This window comes from Crotalus tigris, unplaced genomic scaffold, assembly GCF_016545835.1.
Source record: "Crotalus tigris isolate CLP2741 ecotype Arizona unplaced genomic scaffold, ASM1654583v1 scf7180000017638.2057652, whole genome shotgun sequence".
Classification (NCBI taxonomy): Eukaryota; Metazoa; Chordata; class Lepidosauria; order Squamata; family Viperidae; genus Crotalus; species Crotalus tigris.
Genome location: NW_024096531.1, coordinates 1,780,020 through 1,802,094, shown reverse-complemented (window position 1 = coordinate 1,802,094; position 22,075 = coordinate 1,780,020). Strand labels below are relative to the sequence as shown.

Sequence of the window (22,075 nt, the reverse complement as noted above, 5' to 3'; positions counted from 1 at the left end):
ACCAATTTATTATAGTTCCTCTAAAGCCCTATTGTGCACTTTCAAGATTTTTGTATCTAGTGCTTGAATTAAGGGATAAAAAAATACTTCAAATCATTCACACATATACTATATATAAATATTTACAGTTTATATTTAAAAAATATTTTATTAATGATACTTAATTGATATTCCTACAGTTCCTCTAAAGTTGACAGTGACCCATTTTTAATTTTTCCTCCCAAAAATAGATGTTCCTTGTTTTATTGAACTTCTATATTTATCACAGAATTACTTTTTAAATTAGTTTAACAATAATTATAAATTTTCATATTTTATTTTTCTTTATTTCTTCCCCCATATGTTCATATGTACTTTAACCCATGTAATATAGTATATCATTAATTTTTCTTTGTTTATTACACTTTGCTAACAGTTTTTAATGAGTATGTAAAAACATTTGACCCTCCAAGAAATCAAGGGAACTAATTGTAAATAATTTATTTTGGTGCCAGTTGCATTATTTAATAATACATGGGCAAAAGTGCTACCAAATTTAATTTATAAATGTAACAAAGGTGTATGTGAGTTCAAAAGAGGAAACTTTGCTAAAATGGTAAAAATATGACAGTAAAGGATATTATTAGAGGTTAATTTTTAGAAGTTATTCATAAACAATTTTTTAAAATATCTGCAATAGAATAAGGTTTCACCAAATCCAAGACTATGTCACTATGATTAGCTAAGGCACCAGCTTGATTAACAGTTATTTTCCTACAAAATAGAATGTGTTCCAAATAATAAGAAAAAGTGAAAGCTCATTGAAAAGAAATATAGGAGGACATTAAAGTCTACAGCAAAGAACTGTAGGCTGCATATGGTGATTCAGCACTCTCTTGGTACCCCTTTAATGGATGGAAGAGGGGTGCAATGACTCAGCAGTTAAAAACGGTGAGCTTGTCAGCTACAAAGCTGACAGCCCAAGTTTAAGACCCAAGCACCACATGACACGTAAGCTCCCATTACTTGCCTCAGCTCCTGCCCACTAGCAGTTCAAAAGCATGCAAATACAAGTAGATAAATAGGTACCACTTTGATGAGAAAGTAGTAGTGTTCCGTGCACCTCTGCATATAGTCATGCTGGCCACATGATCACAGAGGTCTTCGGATAACACTGGGTCCCTTGGCTAAGAAATGGAGATGAGCACCACTCCCTAGAGTCAGACACGACTGGACAGGAGAAACCTTTACCTTTAATGAATGGAAGCATTCCATTCAAATTTGCAATATTTATTCATTTTGATTCTTAAAATTGCCCACACCATCTTAAAATAGGGGGAAATAATTCCATTTTAACCTTGGGTGCTCTAATAATGTAATAAGTCATTAACTTATACATTATTAGAGCACCCTGCAATTCCCAGGGAAGAAATAATACAATTTCCACATTGAAAAATATTGTTCTAATGCCATATAACAATGGTTGCTAACAATAATATTAAGTGTGATGATTAAAAATGTAGTTAATTTAAGTAAATCAGAAGCAAGTAACCACTTAAAGGAAAGATTGGTGGAGTAAAAAGTTACAGCGGTAGCTAAAGATGTTACTGAACAGTAATTTAATAGTATTCTAAAGTCTAAACCACATAACAAAGGAACTGGCTGGATAAACTTAAGTAGTCATGAGGTAGGATACATTCTTTTAGTACAACAGGATTTAGAACTAGAAGCAAATTGAAAATGTTCACAAAGCAGAAGTAATAATAATCCCCTTCAAAGTTTTATAATGGGCACAAACACTAGTAGCAAAGCAGCTAAGCTTGTCTTGAAAGCAATTTATTCACGCCAGTTTAGGTGTACTTAGAATAACGTATACAATTGTAATTGCCCCAGGTCAGTAGGATATTGTAGCACTTGGGAGGAAGCTGAGATGAGCATCCAAACCAATGATTTATTTATGTACTTACTTGCTTATTTATTTAAAGGTATTTAACAGTATGTTTTTAGAGCTCAGCTTTCTCAAAGTATCTTCCAATACAGTTTTATCAGAATGCATGTTTAAAACATTACATGAATAGTACTTAGTATAATTATAGTTCATATTTCTATTAAACAGATTTAGTAAGAATGGTAAAATCAAGTAATTAGAACCAATCACAGTACTGATTAGAAAGTGACCCCAAAGAATTTTCATTCAATTAAAGCTACTTGTAATTAAATAAACTTGATACTCCATAGGTTTGTCTTACATATTTATTAATTTAATTTAATTTATATGTCAAATTTAGAGGCTATCTATCTCATAGAACAACTATATTTCAATGGAATATAATTTTATAGATGAAGCCACAGCCCATGGTGTCACATCCTGCCAATGCAGAAGTAAAACTCATGTAAGCAAAGATTAATATGTTTAGGGCTTTCAGTGGAAAATTGACTAACAGAGAACATGGAGGTAGAGATTTATATGCTTATTCTTGGTATGGAGAAAATGATTATTTTCCCTTCCTTTCCCTCCCCCCCCCATAATATTGAGAATAGGATTCAGCCAATTAAATTGGTAGGCAAAATCTCACTTCCCAGTTGGTAGACGATGCAGATAAATAAAAATGCTATTCAACACTGTAGGTTTACTGCTACCTTTTCCAGCCAATCCCATATGTGTTTGAGTGAAACTCCCTGAATATAGAAATTGGCTGGTAATTCTATAGGTTGCAGTTTCAACACACCTGAAGTTCATCAAATTTGAGAAGGTACATGTAAAGCAAGGGTCTCCAACCTTTTTGGTTCAGTGGACCCGTAGCTTTGGTGGTTTTGGCAGCAGAGGGCAATGGTTTCTCATGGGCAACCTAAATTTTGCACATGTGCAAATGAAGCTTTGCATGCTCACCTACTGCTTCAGCAGCCTGGTTCCCAACAGGCCGTGACCTGGTAGCAGACTATAGCCCGTGGTTGGGACCCCTAATGAAAAGAATTCAGTATCTTAAGATGTAGTGATGTAATTTCAGATACTAGCATGAACAAATGAGCAAAATGTATATGGTATACTGAGGATCCACTGATAACTGTTAGTCCCAATGTCTATGTGAAATGACCACTTCAGGCATGGAATGCATATGAAACTTAGATAAGATGGACAGACAATATAAGGCAGGGGTAGGCAACCTTGGCTCTTTTATGAGTCATGTACTTCAACTCCCAGAATTCCTGAGTCAGCATAGCTGGCTCAGGAATTCTGGGAGTTGAAGTCCATGAGTCATAAAAGAGCCAAAGTTGCCTACCCCTGGAATAAGGTCCTACAGGTTTATACAGGTTTATACTGATTTTGAGTATCTCTGAAAGTTTGGGTCACTTACTTTTTGGAAACTGCATGCTGAGCAATAGGGATCCTTAGATTTTCTAGTAGGGCTTCTCTTTTCTGTCAGTGGCAACTATGATAAGACTCATATTCCTTTTTGGTGACAAAATTGCCCATAGTTTGTTCTTTTGAAAATGTTGGAATAAAGTTAATTGAGTGATCATAAAAATCTCAAACTTAAAAAACGGTTTTTCCTGAACGACATATCGTTGTTTGTTCATTTTTGTCAGCATCAGTGTATATTGGCACTTGTGTTACAGAGTGATATTTCAAGGGGGAAATGTGGTCTTTGCAAATACCATGGCAAGCTTCACCTCTTGAATGAGCCAGGAACTGTCAGAACTGCCACCAGAGTTTGCTTCTCAGATGAAACGTTTCTTCTGGAAAATGTGTGACACTGTTTATTTTATTTATTGAATTAAAAACCTTTGTATGACTGCCCATCTTATATCGAACTCTTGGTGGTTCCCAATCAACATTATCAGTAATAAAACAACATAATACATAAATCTGTTAAAACATTTTTTTAAAAACTGATACCAAAGTTAAACGTCCCATAGTGCTTGTTTCCCAGACTTTAACATTTATTTGCTAAATGGGAGGGACACCTATCTCCTTGGCTTTTTGGAAACCCCCCCCCCATGTCCCTGGTCAGCTTGCAATCCAGCGAACATGGCATATGTTTAGCTTATGCTGAGATCAGTGAGAGTTTAATTTGGAATAAATACTGAATTTGATTTAATCAAATTATTTTCAAATATTGAAATGCTGAAATATGAATCTGAAGCATTGATTGCATACGCTGGTGGGAAATAGATTTCTTAGAAAGCCACAAATCTGAGCACTTTTTTATTATATTATAATAAACCATGTAGTAAGTGAGTAGGAGGAAACATTTTCCTCTTCTTTTATGAAGCCTGAATTCTGTTGTGGCATATACTGGGACTAGCTGTTCCAGACCAAACTTCAGCACTTTATTTGTATATACAAGGTGTACCAGAAGTCAGTGGCCATTTATTAATATGTTTTTTTCCAGAGTAAATATTACTGTAATTAGGAATGTTCCAAAGTCATACATCAAATGAGTAAGGAGGAAAAATGGCGAACAACTTGAATATTTAATGTTATATTTAAACAGTCCTGTTTATTTTTATCCTGGTGTTCGTTTTTCTTATATTTTTATTGATAATGATATTAAGGAGATATATAATATCCTTAATATCCTTAATATGAGTCACAACGCTGTCGATGTTCCTGAACACATTCAGCATTATCGGAACAGCATTTCCAGGCCTTGAGCTACCACATCAAAATGGTGGCAAAAAGAACGAGTCAGAAAACAACAACACATCTCCAACGCAAGATGGATGCTATTCGTAAGTCCCAATATAACAGTTTTGTTAATGAGTTGGTATGTAATCTCTCTTCAAAACCTTTAACTAACTCACAACTCACCCTACTGCAGCGTGATATTAACCATAACCTTATGGACGCTCAGCCATTAGACTTTGTAGCCGCACTAGAGCCAGTCATGCTTCACATGGGGACAGATGAGAATACCAGGAGTTCTATAAGACAACAGATCACAGGGCTGCTTACCAGCCATAGGTACCATCAAACCTGTCTAGGGAAGAAACTGAAGCCCTCATACAACTCAAGAGGGATGATACCATCGTCGTACTTCCCGCAGACAAAGGTAGAGTGACTGTTGTAATGGATAGAGAGCTATATACAACTAAAGCATTAGAAATCCTGGGTGATAAATCAGCTTATAGAATAGTTGAGAAAGACCCCACGGTAACACTCAAAAATAAAATCAACAAATTGCTAGACAGCTTGAAGTGCAGTAAGAAGATTGGGGATGACATCTTGAGGAGGATACGCCCTTGTGATACGGCTCTCGCCCGTTTTTACGGACTACCAAAAATTCACAAGGGAGGTATCCCCCTTCTCCCCATTGTATCGTTCAGGGGTACCCCCATCTCAGGACTAGCCAAATGGCTTAGTACCCATATCAACCATCTTGTAGATGGGAGCAGCACGATGGTCAGGTCTGCGGAAGAGTTTTTAACTAGAATCAAGACTCTCAGAATGGAGGATGACAAGACAATGGTGTCGTTCGACATCACCTCCCTCTTCACCTCCATTCCCCAGGACTTAGCCATCTCAGTCCTGAGAGAACGGTTGACGTGCATGGGAGGAGGGCACCATCAGGACTCCCTGCAGACAGAGGACCTCGTAAAACTTATAGAAATATGCCTCCAAACCCATTTTACATTTCAGGGCTCCATCTATGAACAGATCAAGGGAACTCCAATGGGCTCCCCCATCTCTAGTATTATGGCTGAGGTGCTCCTCCAGCAACTTGAACATAAGGCTATGGCTTTAAACCAACCCAAGTTTTGGGTGAGGTACGTGGACGACACGTTCGCTGTTGTCAAAAGACAACATGTAGCTGCATTTATGGGAATATTGAATTCCGTCTACTCTGATATTATAACACCCTTGCCTTCTTGGATGTATCTATCCATCGCCAATTGGATGGATCCTTACATACAAAAGTGTTCCGCAAACCAACTCACACGGACAGGATCCTCCATTATCAGAGTAATCATCTAGTTTCCCATAAAATCAGCTGCATTAAAACGTTATTTAAGCACGTTGACTCCCACTGCAGTACGGATGAGTATAGGAATGAAGAGAGGAGACACCTCTTTCTCATATGCCGTTATAACGGTTACTCATTAAGATTCATCAGACGGCATAGCGTAACAACCCATCTTCGGGCCAACCAACGTAGAGAAGAACCCTCCTTACAGAGAACATGCATCTCCCTCCCATACATTAACAATATCTCAGAGGCCACGGCCAGATTGCTGGCCCCCCATGGAATAGAGGTGGCTCACAAGCCAAATCAAACTCTACGGTCTAAAGTCATGCGCCCAAAAGACTCCCTACCTCCTATGGAGAAATCATCTGTTGTCTATAAGATCAATTGTAGGAATTGCCAAGGCAACTATGTGGGGGAAACAGCCAAACGCCTGAAGACTCGTCTCCATGAACACCAATTGACTATAAAACGGGGCGAGCAGCATTCACAACTTTGGATGCATATGGCGCAGGAGGGCCACCAATTTGACTTTGCTAATACCTGTATCGTAGCTAGTGATGCCACAAAGGGAGGCCGGCTACTGAAAGAGGCCTGGTTCTTGAATGACAGCTCAATTAATCATCGCATTGACTTGCATCCAGCGCAACAAGCGCTGCGGAAATGGGACTCAAATTATCACTCATTACATTGCAAGCGATCATACCAACACTTGCGGCGTTATGGACAGGAAGCCACATCCCCCCACTGTCAGGAACGCCTACATACGGACGTAAATAACTATACCATCAACATCCCCTTGCCAGGTGACCGGCGCCGGATCGTGCGGCGAGAGAGTCTCCCACCCCAACATGTGGACGCTGGAATAGAGGCTGCGGACTCCCCGAGCATGGAGAAAGAAAGGGAGGGGGCGCCCGATACGGACGATCTACGCACCGCCCAACAACCCCATGTGAGGCTCACACCCCCCCCAGGAGGAAGGAAGCGATATCAGTGGAGCTGGAACACCTAAAAGACTTAATGATAAAATCTTGGAGTGTACAGTTGCCCATAGCAACAAGGAGGAGCGTCCCACATGGAGAGGGGAGAGAAAGCATAGAATGACAACCCGCTCAATCAGTAAGGGGAGGAGTAATGAGAGCGGTTTGAGTGCCAAACAACGGGAGGGAACGGATGTAAGGAAGACTGGGGTGGAGAATAAAGACATGATTGCTGAGGCATACCATACTCAGATAAGAGCTGTTGACACGACAAAGGAGGAGAGAGGTATACAATTGGGAAGGGATATTAACCCACAGTTAGTGGAAATCTATCCCCATTATAAGACACAAGAAAACATCAGATCAAATCCTCCCCCTGATACGGCAGGCGTTGGTATTATCGGAAGAGGAGGGGATGTAAGGTTACTGGCGCCTCCAAGGACCAACAGTGGAGGGATAGGGAGGGGCATCCGAAGAAAAGAACATAACGTTATAGACATATCTTGGTTATCAGCTGGCCAATTAGGGCCAGTAACACGGTCTAGGAGCCGTGCGGAAACGTTACTTGAACCTACTTAAACCACCTTTATTGCAATGGCCTTTTAGCCCTGATGATGCTGGGGAGTTCCCCCAGCGAAAGCTTGGCAACTTTTTAGTATAAGTATAGTATATTTTTAGTAAAGTATTCTTACTTTAACCCTCCCGGTGATCGTGTTGTATTCTTTTATTCATAATTATGCCCGGGAGTCACATTTTTACCAATATTCTTGAATAAATATATGTATGTGTGTGTGTGTGTGTGTGTGTGTGTGTGTGTGTGTGTGTGTGTGTATACACACACACACACACACATATATCCTTAATGGTTATAAAAATACGAATCCCGGGCATATTTGTTCAACGATGCAATCTTTGATCTCCGGGAAGAGTATAATCTAGTTATTTATTGTTAAATTTATGGCAGGCAGGCAGATCGGCAGGCGGGGGGGGGGAGAAATATTGGGGAAGGAAAGAGGGACAGGAATGGACCATGTAAGACATGAACAGCAGGGAGATCAGCAGACCGAGGGGGGAAACAAACTACCGGAGAGAGGAGGATTGATAGGAAGGCATGATGGGAAACAGGAACAGCAGGTGGACCGGCAAAACAGGAGGAGAGAAAATCTGGAGAACGGAAGAGCAATAGGAGGGGATGATGGCAGGCAGGAATGGTATACAAGTAGGCAGGTCAGGGAAGGGGAAAAATTGGAGAAGGGAGGGGTGACAGGAATGGATGACAGAAGGCAGAAAGGGTGCATGGATCGGCAGGTCAGGAGAGGAGGGGGGCTGGAGGAGGGAGATGGGATAGGAACTGACAATGGAACGCAAAAATGGCAGGCAGGCCAGCAGTCTAACAGGGAGAATAAAAAGGAGGAAGTCCGTGGCAGGATTCGTGTGGTGCCGAATCGGAGGGGGTGCCTTGCATTGAGTAGAGAGGAGGGATTGGAGAGTGGGTTGGTAATAACAGCGCAGAGAGGATGAGGTGGTACAAGGATGACAGAGCAGAAAAATGCAAAGTTGGAGTGCAGGAAAGAGAGGGCGGAACAGTTAAGGCAGTTACAGGCAATCAGGAAGAGTGGCCCCATCACGCGGGCAATGAGCTGGCAGTTGGATCAGCAAGGGGATAAAAAGAACTTTCCCACCCCCTAAGCCCCACTCTGAGGATGCTGACAGAGGACCATCGAAAGCTAAGCTGTTTTAACCTTGTATATAACTGTTTTTATTGTTTTAAATACTAAATAACTAGATTATACTCTTCCCAGAGATCGAAGATTGCATCATTGAATGAAAATAAATTGTTTGTGGGGCCTGACCTAAGGTATATTCTATATACAGTATAGGGTTTTTTTTAAAAAAAATGCAAACAAGTCTTGGCTTCCTTTCTTCGCCTTAAAAATCTTCCCATTTAGCACTGGGAGGGAAGGGCTTTTCTGCATCAAATCTTGCAGTATGGAGTACATATATGTTCTGATTCATATCCACTTTCAAAATTACCTTGCCATTTTCTTTCTTCCCCATTAAAATGTGGTGCTGTCTGACAACTCCATATTCTATGACTCACAGTTCCTTGGGCTGAACTGTTTTGAGGTGAAGAGGAGAAATGTGAGAGAGAACAATTCCCCATAAATATTGAACATTGGAGTATTAGTTATCAGACAGACAGACAATCTTTGAGTGGGAAGGGAAAGGAAACTTGGAAATCTACCAGATACTGCCCTAAAACATATTGCATTGAATCTGTAAATTCCCCACCCTGTTTTCCTCACTGAGACATAGTGAAGTTCAGCCATGAAGCTACACAAATTACATTGACATACTTTTCTGCCAAGTCAAGGACATTGTAATGAGGTTGTGAGGAAGTGTCCATAATTCATGAAGCAGGCAGTGGATGCACTAAAATGTTTTATGTACTAAAAGTAAACGTTTAAAAAAAACTAATTTGAAAACAGTGGCAGTGATTTCTGTGAAATGCCATCTTATTCTGTTGGAAAAACTATACACACACATGCATTTTTCTTAGTTTTGACTTTTGCTCAAAATCCAAGTGTCAAGCCAGATTTGACTTCTTCTGGAGCCATGTGTACTACATTGATTATTTCTGTAAGTTCAGATACATCTCTGGATTGAGGGGATTTTGCAAATATCTGCATATAACCGTAACTTCCTGGAAAAATAATACTGTGCTTTACTAACTTTTGCAGAAATGGGAAAGGCTGTGAAAATATCTTTTAAAAAGAATATGCATCAGGGTGATAAGTTTTGTTTTGTTTTGTTTTAAAGAACATTTATAGTTTAGGTAGAGGAAGCAACATTCTGTGGTTTATCATCTGCTTCTAGAAACGTAAATTACCTTCATAGTAACAATAATTTAGCCTTCTGCATTTCAGCTGAGACTAAAGCAGCTTGTATTCATTTATCATTCATATTATATATATATAATATGTGTGTGTGTATACACACACACACACACACACACACACACATCCAAAATGTTCTTTTTTGCTCCTCTTCAGAAGTGGGGGTTTGTTTATACGTGAGATTTTCTGAGTGATATCTTTATAAGCTCCAGGGGAAAGAAAGTCTCTAGTGTCTAATATTATGAGAAGATTGATGTAGGCAAATTTTGTCACATTTGTTTGACTTCTGAATCAAAAAGGAAGGAGGCACTACCAGCAAATCATGTTGGCAAGGCTGAAAGGAAATAGAATCACATTTAATGGGGATAGAATTGAGCGGATGATGACTTTTAGTTGCTAATGGTGTCAGCAGAAAGTATTTTAAGTTTTAAAAAATCTGTGGTCTTGCTATATAAATTCTTTGAACTGGTGCCATGAGGATTGCGAAATAAAAGTGGAAACTTATTAGCAAAATCCACCTGGCTTGAGTGTAGTGATGCACGCCCTTAGCATCAAGGCAGAGATATTAGAAGTTTCTCAATTTATCACTATGCCATTGTGATCCTTCTAGTGCCACTGAACATAAACTTGTAGGAATAGAATCATGGAAAAAGGAAAAAAAAATCAAATAATCTGTTGCTTAGAAGTTACAGCATCCTTCCCGTACTCCCCAACCCCACCCCCAACCAGAGAGTTATCAATATGGACTATAATAGAAGAATCATAGAGGAAGTAGATATCTCAGTTAAAAATTAGATGCATTGCCTAAGATGCTTGCACTTAAACTAGATTTGATAGTTTTTCCTCCTTCAAATAAATAAGTGTTATAGACAGTAGGAAAGCTAGTTCAAATAGAAGAGAACCAAGGTAAGAGGGGTATGAGAATTATAGAGAGTTAAAAAATAAGCCACAGTATGAAGAAAGCACCTAGAGGGAAAATTATTATCTCACTTTATCACGCCAAGATATAAAGATTGCTAACATTGGTGAAGGGTAAGCCCATTAAGGAACATAAACCAGAACAAATGGATCTGTCTTTGAGTACCAGCTCCTGGGGGGGAAAAAACAACAGGGGCAGATTTACAGTAAGGCCCTCATGCCTTGTTTGTTGTTGATTTCACAGAAGCATCTGTGTCTTGATCACTGCTTGACAAGAATGCTGGATTAGATAGTCCTTTTACTAATACAGTAAGAGATTCTTAAAGAGAGCAAAACAAAACAAGGGTTTTGGAATTATTAGTTCAAGTCTGATTTGAGCAGCCACACAGAAATGTTGACTCAAGCCAATAAAAATTGAATGTTTTATAGAAGAAAAATACTGTGGCATCAAGCATCCTGTTCAAATTTATGGAAAGTCCCTTATGCCCCAGAGGAAAAAGGTGTGATTGTGTGTGGGGAAAAAGAACATATCTTTAGATTTTGAATTGTTCTATCTTGAGCAACCGGGGAGGATTTTGCTTTCATATCCGCACAATTGTTTTGTGTATCTTATCTCTTTTCTAGCCTTTGGCGAGGATAAGATTTGAGGGCTACAGGGAAGAAGGTGATGCAGTGATATCACCATACACTTTAAGCAGTAGATTTTGTACAATCAAAACCTTCAAAGATGCTGTCGGTTACCAGTGTATTTGCTCCTGAGTATCAGTGGCCAATCTAACAGTGTTCTGGAAGATTTTATAACCCATGTGTGTTATCCAGCTTGCAAAATAATGTACATGTTAAGGTAGTTTCAAAATCAGCAATCATGCAAGCTAGTTTAAAGAGCTGTGGTTTAAAAGCTGTGGTTTTAAGAGCCAGGGTGGCGCAGTGGTTAGAATACCCTGTTGCAGGCTAGTTCTGCGGCCTGCCAGCAGCTTGATTCTCACTGGCTCAAGGTTGACTCAGCCTTCCAAGGTTAGTAAAATGAGGATCCAGATTGTTGGGGGCAATATGCTGACTCTATTAAACCACTTAGAAAGGGCTATAAAGCACTGTGAAGTGGTATATAAGTCTAGGTGCTGTTGCTAGTGCTGTTAAGATGCTGTTAGGTTACCTGCCTCTGTGGAGTTCTATTGAACTAGTGTTATGATTAAACAGTCTCCCTTTTTTAAAACTATTGGGGTATAATTACAAGTATCAGATGACAATCCATTAGTTATATTATTTTTAACAATATAACTATCATATTATAGGGGCACCAATAGGATTCTCTGGCTTTAGAGGCTTATAGGGTTACTCTGTAATTTGAGGTTAACTTGCAATTATCTCAGGTAAAATCCTGTCCGTACTTTCTGATACAATAAAAAAAATTATTTGGTATGAAGTTACAGCAATTTGTAATCAGATTAAAGTTGAATGAAGGAATCTTTTTTGTTATCTTTGTTCTTTGAATAATAGCTGCTGAGCATCAGGCAAGTTTTGTTCTGAGTGAGAAAAAAAGTCATAAGTCATCTAATTTGCACACAATACCTGTGTTTATTGTAATAAGTGAGGTCTCATTTGAGATCAATTGAGTCATTTAAACAGAGACCATTTTTAATAGGGTCATAGGTGAAATATGTACAACTTTAAATGGCCCTACTTGTCTCTCAGAAAACTCTTTTTTTCTTAACATACCTGAATATTAAACTATTTAGTATTTAGGACATTATGCCCTTTATTCTGCTCATGTTAGGTCTTTCAGAAGACATTTCCTGCTTGTCAAAAAAGTCACTGACAATAATTTCAAGGCAGACTCTTAATTTTATGTAGTGTAATACTTGATAGTTTACAAGAGATGCAGAGAGTCAGTAATGAACACCATTTTTATGTTGAGTGTAATTTGGCTTCTGCAACGTGACCTGATGTGCTAAATACTTTCTTTGTTCTAGTATATCAGGATTGTACTGTGGAAGGGATAACTTCAAAAACATGCGTAAAAGGTCCCTTTATCATCTTCCTCAGTCTGATATTTTGCATATGTTTTGAGCCTCAATCCCAGGATTTATTATAAACCTAAATTTCTCCATTCCAAAACAGTTGTGTATATATTGGATAAAGGAACTCAACACTTGCTTTATTCAGTAGTTTTTTCCGCTGAATATGCCTATTGATAGTTTCAATATACCATCTACATGTTTATAATAGGCTTATTTTATCTCTAAATCTGTCTTTTACATCAAAGCTTGTTTTATTCCATAGGATAATACCTCTGCTAGATCATTCTTCATCACAGACTTTTCCAAGGAACCTGTCCGGCTCTGAATGTTCAGATGCTTCCAGAACATATTCCCAGAGAGTATGTCGCTATGATCTAGATGAAATTGATGCATGCTGGTTGGAACTTTTCAACATGGAGCTCAAAGAAATGGGTAGGTGTTCGTTCATGAGTGTGTATATGTTTTAATTTGTAATTTAAATTTTATCTCTCTTTTTATCCAAGCCAAACTCTTTATCACTTTTTTTTTCTTGGCTAATGCTACATAGCTAAGATTATATATAGGAGAAACCTTAATGAACTAATAGTTGAAAGTTGAGCAGCATAAAAGGTTAATTCACTCACCATCATTGCCCAAGAAATAGCATGAGGGTATATCTGAGATGATGAAGGATGAATAGATAGGAGTTGGGTTTTTTCCCCCAGGTTATTGGGACTCAACTTAGGCAGCTTTCTTTTTCACAAAATGGTTGGTATATGAAACACAACCAGTAACAAAGCACCAATTTACTGGCATGCAACCTTCCATAGCCTTTATTCTTTGTGACAGAATATCTAACAGACTCTGGAAATGCAGAGAAGTGAGCATGACTGTTAAAGGAGGAAGCAAGGCAGTTCCAGAAATGATTTCTTAGTTTTTGAAGTGGGGGGGGGGCATGAGAGACACTTAAGAAAGCCTCAGAATAACTATGCGTTAGTCACATTAGGTATAAACTGAGCTGGAAAATGACTTTCACGGGCTGTCAAGATCTTTTATATTACCTTACTGGCAATAACAATTATTAATTAGAAATACAAATGATTCTTGTTCCCTGAGTTTGCCAGCCATGTGGGGCTTGATGCTCTTGGAAGGTGCTGCCTATTTATTATCCAAGCTTATTTGGGTTGGGTTTCTTTCTGAAGAGGTGGACTCTGAGCTTCTGCAGTTCCTACTTTTCATTTTTTAAGAATGGGACAAGGCAAGGGTGTCACACTGTTAGCTAGAGTTTTCCACAACACAAGTGCCAGTTATGTTAACCATTTACAAGCATCTACAGTTGCAGCCCTGAAGAGAGTACAAAGCAGAATATCTGAGAAGGGGTGAGAAAGGTGAGGGAAAAGTGCTGGATTTAAACTGGAGTGGGTATCACAAGGGCTGCTCTCTGATGTGGACAAAGCGCAGTTAGCCACATTAAGTGGCTCCATTCTGATATGCAGTCAAGCTTCTTATCTAATCACGCCTTGGTGGATGTCTGGGTAGCTTCTACCAAGTTTAAACAGGGGAACCTAAGGGCATTTTGGGAAAGGTAGACAGTTCTGGAGGGCAGTACTTTACTAAGAAAGTGAAAAAAAAAAGTTACGTGGGACAGAGAGACTGATTGGCACAAAGAGTGGTGTCCTTGGGCATACTGAGATCATTGGAAATACTGCTGTTAAATCATATATTTCATATTTTTCTATTCTGTGATGAAATTAAACTGTGTTGTATTGTATTTAAGATTTGTATAACTGCCCTCTCTGGGTAATTCACAACAATAAAACTATAAAACCCATGAAAGCATATAAAAAAACTAACAATCCTGCCCCTCCGTCAACCTTCCAGGTGTCCCAACAACTCTGCATAGAATCTGGGTAAAGAACCAGGTTGTAATGGCCTTCCTGAAAGCTGAGAGGTTTTGGGGGGGGGCTGTCAGGTTGTTGCGGGAAGAATATCTTCCCATAAGGTGGGTCACTGAAAAAGCACTCTTCCTAGATCTGCGAAATGACAATATTTTGTGGAAGTGAATTAGAGCTTGCTCATCCTATCCATTCTAGTCAAGCAGGCAGATACCCTCAAGGAATAAGTGGTCCCACACTATCACGTTGTGATTATTATGTTATTAATATCATGTAGTATTCATATCTACCTGGGATTTTTCCAGGAAACAGTATAAACAAAGCAATGGTTGAACTAAATTGAATAAAAGTCGATGGAATAATATCCGTAGAGGGTTGCAGGGGATGTTAAAAGTATCTGATAGGATCAAGTTAAGATAAGGAAATTCCAGTCCAGGTAGGATTGTAAGGTCTAGGCAGATGAGTTTGAGTCAAGAAAGTGGAAGTTGTAGGAGGAGGAGAAATCCTGTGACTTTAGCTGTAAACCTAAGCTTATATCTCTACAATTTTTTTGCTGCTTGAGAAGCGTAACATTGAATAGAATTATGTTCTTTCTGATTTTGGGCAAGACTTCAGTAACAAGGTCAGCACAATCCCAAATATACAAATCTCCATATATGTTACCAAGGCAACATCACAGGTCAGGACACTTTTTTTTATTATTACTACCATTATTCAATAGATGCCTCAATACCATGCAAAATGGAAATCTGATTCTGCCTTCAGAAACCCTTTTTGTTTCCTTTTAGCCTCTTTTGCACTGGGAAAGAAAAGTTGTTGAGTTCACCTCAGAGCTGTTCTGTCTGTATTTGCTCATACATCTCTGAAGTGGAACGGTGCTCTGGCTGCCAATTCTTTCAAAGCTGCCTCGGCCATTTACCAAATACATCAAACAAAATCTGCAGGGAATCATACCACATCTCAGCTTCAGAGCTGTTTCTTATTTTCATGGTTCAGCCTTGAAGGAAGCCCTAGCCTCCTTACTAAACTACTTCCCAATCCTACAGTCATACTCTTTAGAAAAAGAGGCTTGAGGAAGTTGCCATTATGCACACATCACACTTGGTTGTATAAAGTATGATAAACCTAACTGTTTATGTATACTACATTTTTACTTCCCTCCCTGTGATTCTATGTACATTTAGAACTGAGTAAATTCTAGTGAAGACTGTAAGGATTGCTTTCAAGAACATTCATATACAGTTAGTTCTTGACTTACAACAGCAGTTTGGACTGGAATTTCTGTCACTAAGTGATGCAGTTGTTAGGTGAAACATGTGACCACACCACTCAGTGACAGCAATTCTAATAGTCCCAGTTGCAGTCGTTAGGCCAGGACCTCATATTTTTCCTGCTCCACCCCATTTATGTTCGCTTCAGCTCCCCCAACCTGCCTATCTCCCCCCCCTATCTCTGCCTTTTCCCCCCTTATTAATAAAATGTTTATTTAAACGCTCAGAAATCCAGAAGAAACTCTTTGTGTGTTTATATGCTGATAATTAACAACTCCATATAGAAGAAAAAGTCAGTATAAAGAATTGCCAGTAGAAAATTTAACTTGTTTGAAGTTCTATTGGTAGGCACTGCATGCAAAAATAAAGTTGTTCTCAAGTAATCTGGATCAAATATTGAATTGCACTCATGTATAGTCAGTGGGAGCTTTTTTGCTACACTCAAAGGCTGGGCTATAAATCTTCATTTATATTTTAAACCTGGATTTCTTCTTCATGTAATCCAACTTGTCTATTATTATAAATAGTATGTTTGGAACAACTTGAAAAGAAAAGCTTTCATTGTTTGGCAGCTCTGCCTATCAGTTATATACCATATCACATCACATCACAATCGACCCATCGTCTGCAGGAGGCACCAATATATTTGACAATGGGTACGTTGTAATATGAGGTGAACCTGCTTATAGATGATTTTAAGTTATTTCTAAGTTTAAATGTTAACAAGGTGATTGTTTTACCTAGTTGCTTCAGAGAAATAAAGGAGAAAGACAAAAGAATTTCTGAACAAAAAAAGGGGTAGGTGGTAGCAGAAGAAAAATACATACTTTGCAGATTCCCAGGTTTAATGGGATCTCACTTTAAGTGTGAAGAAGAGAAAGAACACACACACCAGAAAGGATATATTATACTGATATAGCCTTTTTCCTACTTATTCCATAATAAAGCCTCTTTTTTGTTAAAAAAAAAAAGTATGCTGGTCAAAAATTGGGAAAGTACTGGTTTTCCCAGCAGTCTTACTACCCAGATCTAATACAAGATATATTAACTGATTAAGTCCTTCCAAGTTCTGATCCATTTTAAGACTCAGGCTGAGTCTTAATTCAACATTTTGCAAGCCCCAGTGGCCAAAACCAAATAAATCACATTATGACTTAATATGTTCAGTGAAACTAGGTCAAAAAGTCTTAGGCTAGAGTCCAAATTCACTGGGACCTGACTTACTTTTTTGTAGGAAAAGGATTCTGTAGGATTGCTTTGCTAAGTAGTTATTGGTGATGCCATTAGTCACCGGAGAAGAAATCTGTTTAAAATAGTTCCAGAGGGATGCTCACAAGAACCCATTGAACATAGATTAATTAATGGTGTCAGTATGCTGTTGCTTCTTTCCTGTATAATCTAGTTTTGTAGCAAGAAAGTAATAAACATCCAACAAGAAAACTCAAGGGAGGCCAGAGCTTGAAAATACAAATAGTGGTTTGTCCTAGAATCCAGAGTCTCCAAAGGAGGCTCTTTAAAACGGACAACTGACTCAAGAAACTTGAGGAGCTAAATACACATAAATAAACCACAGTAGTGCTGATGAAGGGAAAGCTATTAAGCCCTTTGAGGTTTGTTTGATGGTAATAAAATAACTGGGCCACAGATTCAGCAAAAGATTTATAGTAGGTATGTTGGCAGTTCTAATACAGGAATTTAACAAATAGGCTGTCCTGATCTTTTTTCCTTAAAAATCCACTTTTACTTAACAAGAGATTGTATTATACAATAACATGATGCTATATATTAAGGTGTTATCCTTTCATATTTGATAAATTATGATCCTGTAATTAGAAGGATACAGGGAAGTGGAAAGATTACAAGTTACACACAGGAGTTAGTCATAAAGCGATGTAAAAAGGCTCTGTGACAATTGTACATTATCTTGAAACCTCATTGTTTAAATATAAATCAACTTGACTAAATTTCGAGGTCAATCTTGGAACAGAATCAAAGACTTTCACAACTTCTATAAATATTCAGTTGCCTGGTCCAAGGTCTGGAAAACCTGTTATGACATCAGAACAATTAAGTTAGTAATAACTTAAAGGTAAAGATAGCTGGATATCTTTAGGTATTTGAGGGCATGGGTTATCTTGTATCTACAGAACCATTTGCTTAATTTATTATTGTATATGTATGGAATGTAAGTTTTGTACCAACCACTTTTAAAATCATGCTTATATAATCCTGATCTTGAGGTGATAAAACTTGGTTTCTGTAATCTGTATACATTGTACATACTGTGCAAATCTGCATAATTTATATTGCAACATAACTTGTGTTTACAATGTGGTAATGGAAAAGAATGAGTTATTTCCTACTCTTTTATATCTAGGATTTTTAAAAATCATCAGTCTCGCCAGATTTCACCTTACACGTAATTCCAAGCATATTCAAAATCATAAGGATCAATAACAACCTCTCCTTAAAAATGAAAAGGACAATTTTCAGGATGCTGAATTCTCCACCTAAACTATGTTATTCAGTTTCTTTGTTGCATGGCAATAGAATCATCACTTACATCACTGTAGATACGAGTTTGATTATATTGACTGATCATCTTATAAAATTATTTGTGTTTGAAATGTCACCAAATTTAGCCAGTTTATTTAATGTGCTATATCCATAATTATCACTGGTTCTTGTATACAATATATTTCAGATTTTGAGATGTGAATTTCCTTCTCAGTGTACTGTATATTTTGGTACTCACAGTATAGGCTTCCACACACTCAATCTTCTTTCAGAAAGATACAGAAATGCTACCTGCCTATATTTGATGCTTTACATTGGAATCCGTAGCTGCTGACCGGCTGTACTCAGCATGTGGTCCTCAATGGAACCTCATCTACATGGAGGGAAGTATGTAGTGGGGTGCCCCAGGGCTCTGTTCTGGGCCCAGTGCTCTTCAACATCTTCATCAATGATATGGACAAGGGGATAGACGATTTGCAGACGACACCAAGCTGGCAGGAATAGCCAACACTCCAGAAGACAGGCTTAAGATACAGGAGGATCTGGACAGACTTAAACACTGGGCACTATCTAACAAAATGAAATTCAATGGTGAAAAAAATAAGATTCTACATTTAGGCAAGAAAAACCAAACGCACAGGTACAGTATAGGGGGTACCTTGCTCAGTAGGAGTAACTGTGAGAGGGACCTCGGAGTCCTATTGGACAATCACTTAAACATGAGCCAGCAGTCTGCTGCAGCTGCCAAAAAGGCCAACACAGTGCTAGGCTGCATTAACAGAGGGATAGAATCAAGATCACGTGAAGTATTAATACCACTTTACAATGCCTTGGTAAGACCACACTTGGAATACTTCATCCACTTTTGGTCACCACGGTATAAAAAAGATGTTGAGACTCTAGAAAGAGTACAGAGAAGAGCAACAAAGATGATTAGGGGACTGGAGGCTAAAGCATATAAGGAACAGCTGCTGGAATTGGGTATGTCTAGTTCAGGTGTAGGCAACCTTGGCTCTTCTATGTCTCGTGGACTTCAGCTCCCAGAGTTCCTGAGCCAGCCATGCTGAGGGGAAAGGCAGAGGTTTCCAAGCTGAGCCATGCTGGCTCAGGAATTCTTGGAATTGAAGTCCACGAGTCATAAAAGAGCCAAGGTTGCCTACCCCTGGTCTAGTTTAATGAAGAAAGGACGAGGGAGGACATGATAGCAGTGTTCCAATATCTCAGGGGCTGCCACAAAGAAGAGGGAGTCAAGCTATTTTCCAAAGCACCTGAAGGCAGGACAAGAAGCAACGAATGGAAACTAATCAAGGAGAGAAGCAACCTAGAACTAAGGAGAAACTTTCTGACAGTTAGAACAATTAACCAGTGGAACAACCTGCATCCAGAAGTGGGAATGCTCCAACACTAGAAATTTTTAAGAAGAGACTGGACAGCCATTTGTCTGAAATGGTATAGAGTTTCCTGCCTGAGCAGAGAGTTGGCTAGATGACCTCCAAGTCCCTTCCAACTTTATTATTATTATTATTATTATTATTATTATTATTATTATTATTATTATTAATCATCACACAGTCAGCCAGATGTTCAGACTGGATTTGGCATTTTGTCTACCTATCGAGTCCTTACCCAGGACCTGGGATAGGCAGATGTGGATGTTTGATGGTATTACAGGTATCGTCGCAGGATGGAAGCAGTTCCTAGTAAGGCCGCCTTTTGCAATTGACTAATAGCGAATTTGTCAATGCCAATGGTGTTCAAGTGGTGCTCCAGTTGTTTTGGGATTGCACCCAAGGAGCCTATTACTATTGGTACTACCCTTGCTTGCTTTTGCCACAGTCTTTCTATTTCTATTTGTAGGTCTTTGTATTTTGTTATCTTCTCCAGTTCTTTCTCGTCTATTCTGCTGTCTCCAGGCACTGCCACGTCCACTATCCAGACTTTTTTGTCTTTCTTATCGACAATTGTTAAGTCTGGGGTGTTATGTTGCAGGTGCTTGTCTGTTTGAATTCTGAAGTCCCAGAGCAGTTTAATTTTATCATTTTCTATGACTTTCTCTATTTTATGATCCCACCAGTTTTTGCTTACAGGCAAATGATATTTTTTGCAGATCTTCCAAAGCACCATTGTTACTACTTTATCATGCCGCTGCTTGTAGTCAGTCTGCGCAATCTTCTTGCAACAGCTTACCAGGTGGTCCACTGTTTCTTCAGCTTCTTTGCATAAGCAGCACTTACTGTCTGTTGCTGTCTTCTCAATTTTGACTTTATATGCATTTGTTCTTAAGGCTTGGTCTTGTGCAGCCAGAATTAGTCCCTCGGTCTCTTTCTGCTCTTAGCCATTGCCAGGTCTTGTTATTATCTGCTTTCCCAGCTATTTTTTTAATGTACTGGCCATGTAGTGCTTTGTCTTCCCATGCCTCTATTCTATTCTTCATTTGGTCTTTCTTGTAGGCCAGTTTGGTCTCTCCAGTAGTTAGTAAGCCTTCCTGATATACTAATTTCAGTGCATTTTCATCATTGTTCTTCAGATATTCTTCCAAAGCCATTTTTTCTTCTTCAACCATCTGATGTACTTGTAGCATTCCATGGCCACCTATTTGCCTTGGTAGATAAAGTCTGTCAATGTCACTGCGTGGATGAAGGGCATGATTCATTGTCATTATTTTTTTGATCTTCCTATCCATTGCTTTTAGTTCTGCTTGAGTCCAGTCCACTATTCCAGCTGTGTACCTAATGACTGGAATTGCCCAGGTGTTGATTGCCTTTATGGTATTTCCTCCATTGACTTTAAGATCTTCTTCACTCTCTTGATGTATTCACCTCTAATCTTTTTCTTGACTTCAGTGTGCTTGATGTTGTCAGCTTGAAGGATACCCAAGTATCAATAGTAATCTATATTGTTGTTGTTGTTGTTATCTGGACCAAAAGAAAAGGCTGTTATATTTGCTGAAGGCACAGCAAGGGACATTTTGGGATAGGCCAGGCCATTTTTACATCTAGGTATTACTTCTGGAGGAGAAATTAGTATATCTTTAGTTAGTCCCTTGGCTGAGTACCTCTGTGTCTTTTGATGGGAGTGGGGTAATGCCTTGGTGTAAATGCTTATTTTCACAAACTTTAGCCAGCTTTAATTATGGGATATTTATCATTTGGAGAAAAAGAATTAAATTTTGGTTAGATAGGTTTTGTTTTTTTCATAAGCAGGTGAGTTCCTGATCAGTCTGTGTTGTTGGTATCAAATGTTTAGAGACATGGTGATTAGCATATTTATCTTAGGTTTTCCTTTATTCAGATGGGGGAAGTGACAGAAAGACATTCTACATGCAGATTGTCTGAAATGTAGTTTAGGATATCTCATACACAATTCTAATTAATTTCAGCACACTTTTGGCCCTTGGTTGTATCTGAACATTTATCATTGGTAGCGCATTAGTGATTGTATTTCATGATTTATGTTACATTAACATTGCTGGTCAAGGCAGTTATTAAGTGAGTTTTGCCCCATTTTATAACCTTTTTTGCCAGTTAAGTGATTTATGAGTTGTTAAGTGAATTATGTGGTGGTTAAATGAAACTGGCTTCCCCATTGTCTTTGCATGTCTGAAGGTTGCAAAAGGTGATCATATGACCCCTGCGACACTGCAGCCGTTATACAT

The 22,075-nt window shown here is 38.7% G+C and overlaps 1 protein-coding gene across 3 annotated transcripts in view; it reads left to right on the top strand.

Moving 5' to 3' along the window:
• Positions 1–22,075, top strand: part of JADE2 (jade family PHD finger 2) — a 227,688-nt gene that overhangs the window by 131,925 nt on the left and 73,688 nt on the right. For all 3 annotated transcript variants that reach the window (XM_039334885.1, XM_039334884.1, XM_039334883.1), the window contains exon 5: positions 13,021–13,190. In XM_039334885.1, the coding sequence (XP_039190819.1) occupies positions 13,021–13,190 (170 nt within the window). The remainder of the gene's footprint in view (positions 1–13,020; positions 13,191–22,075) is intronic.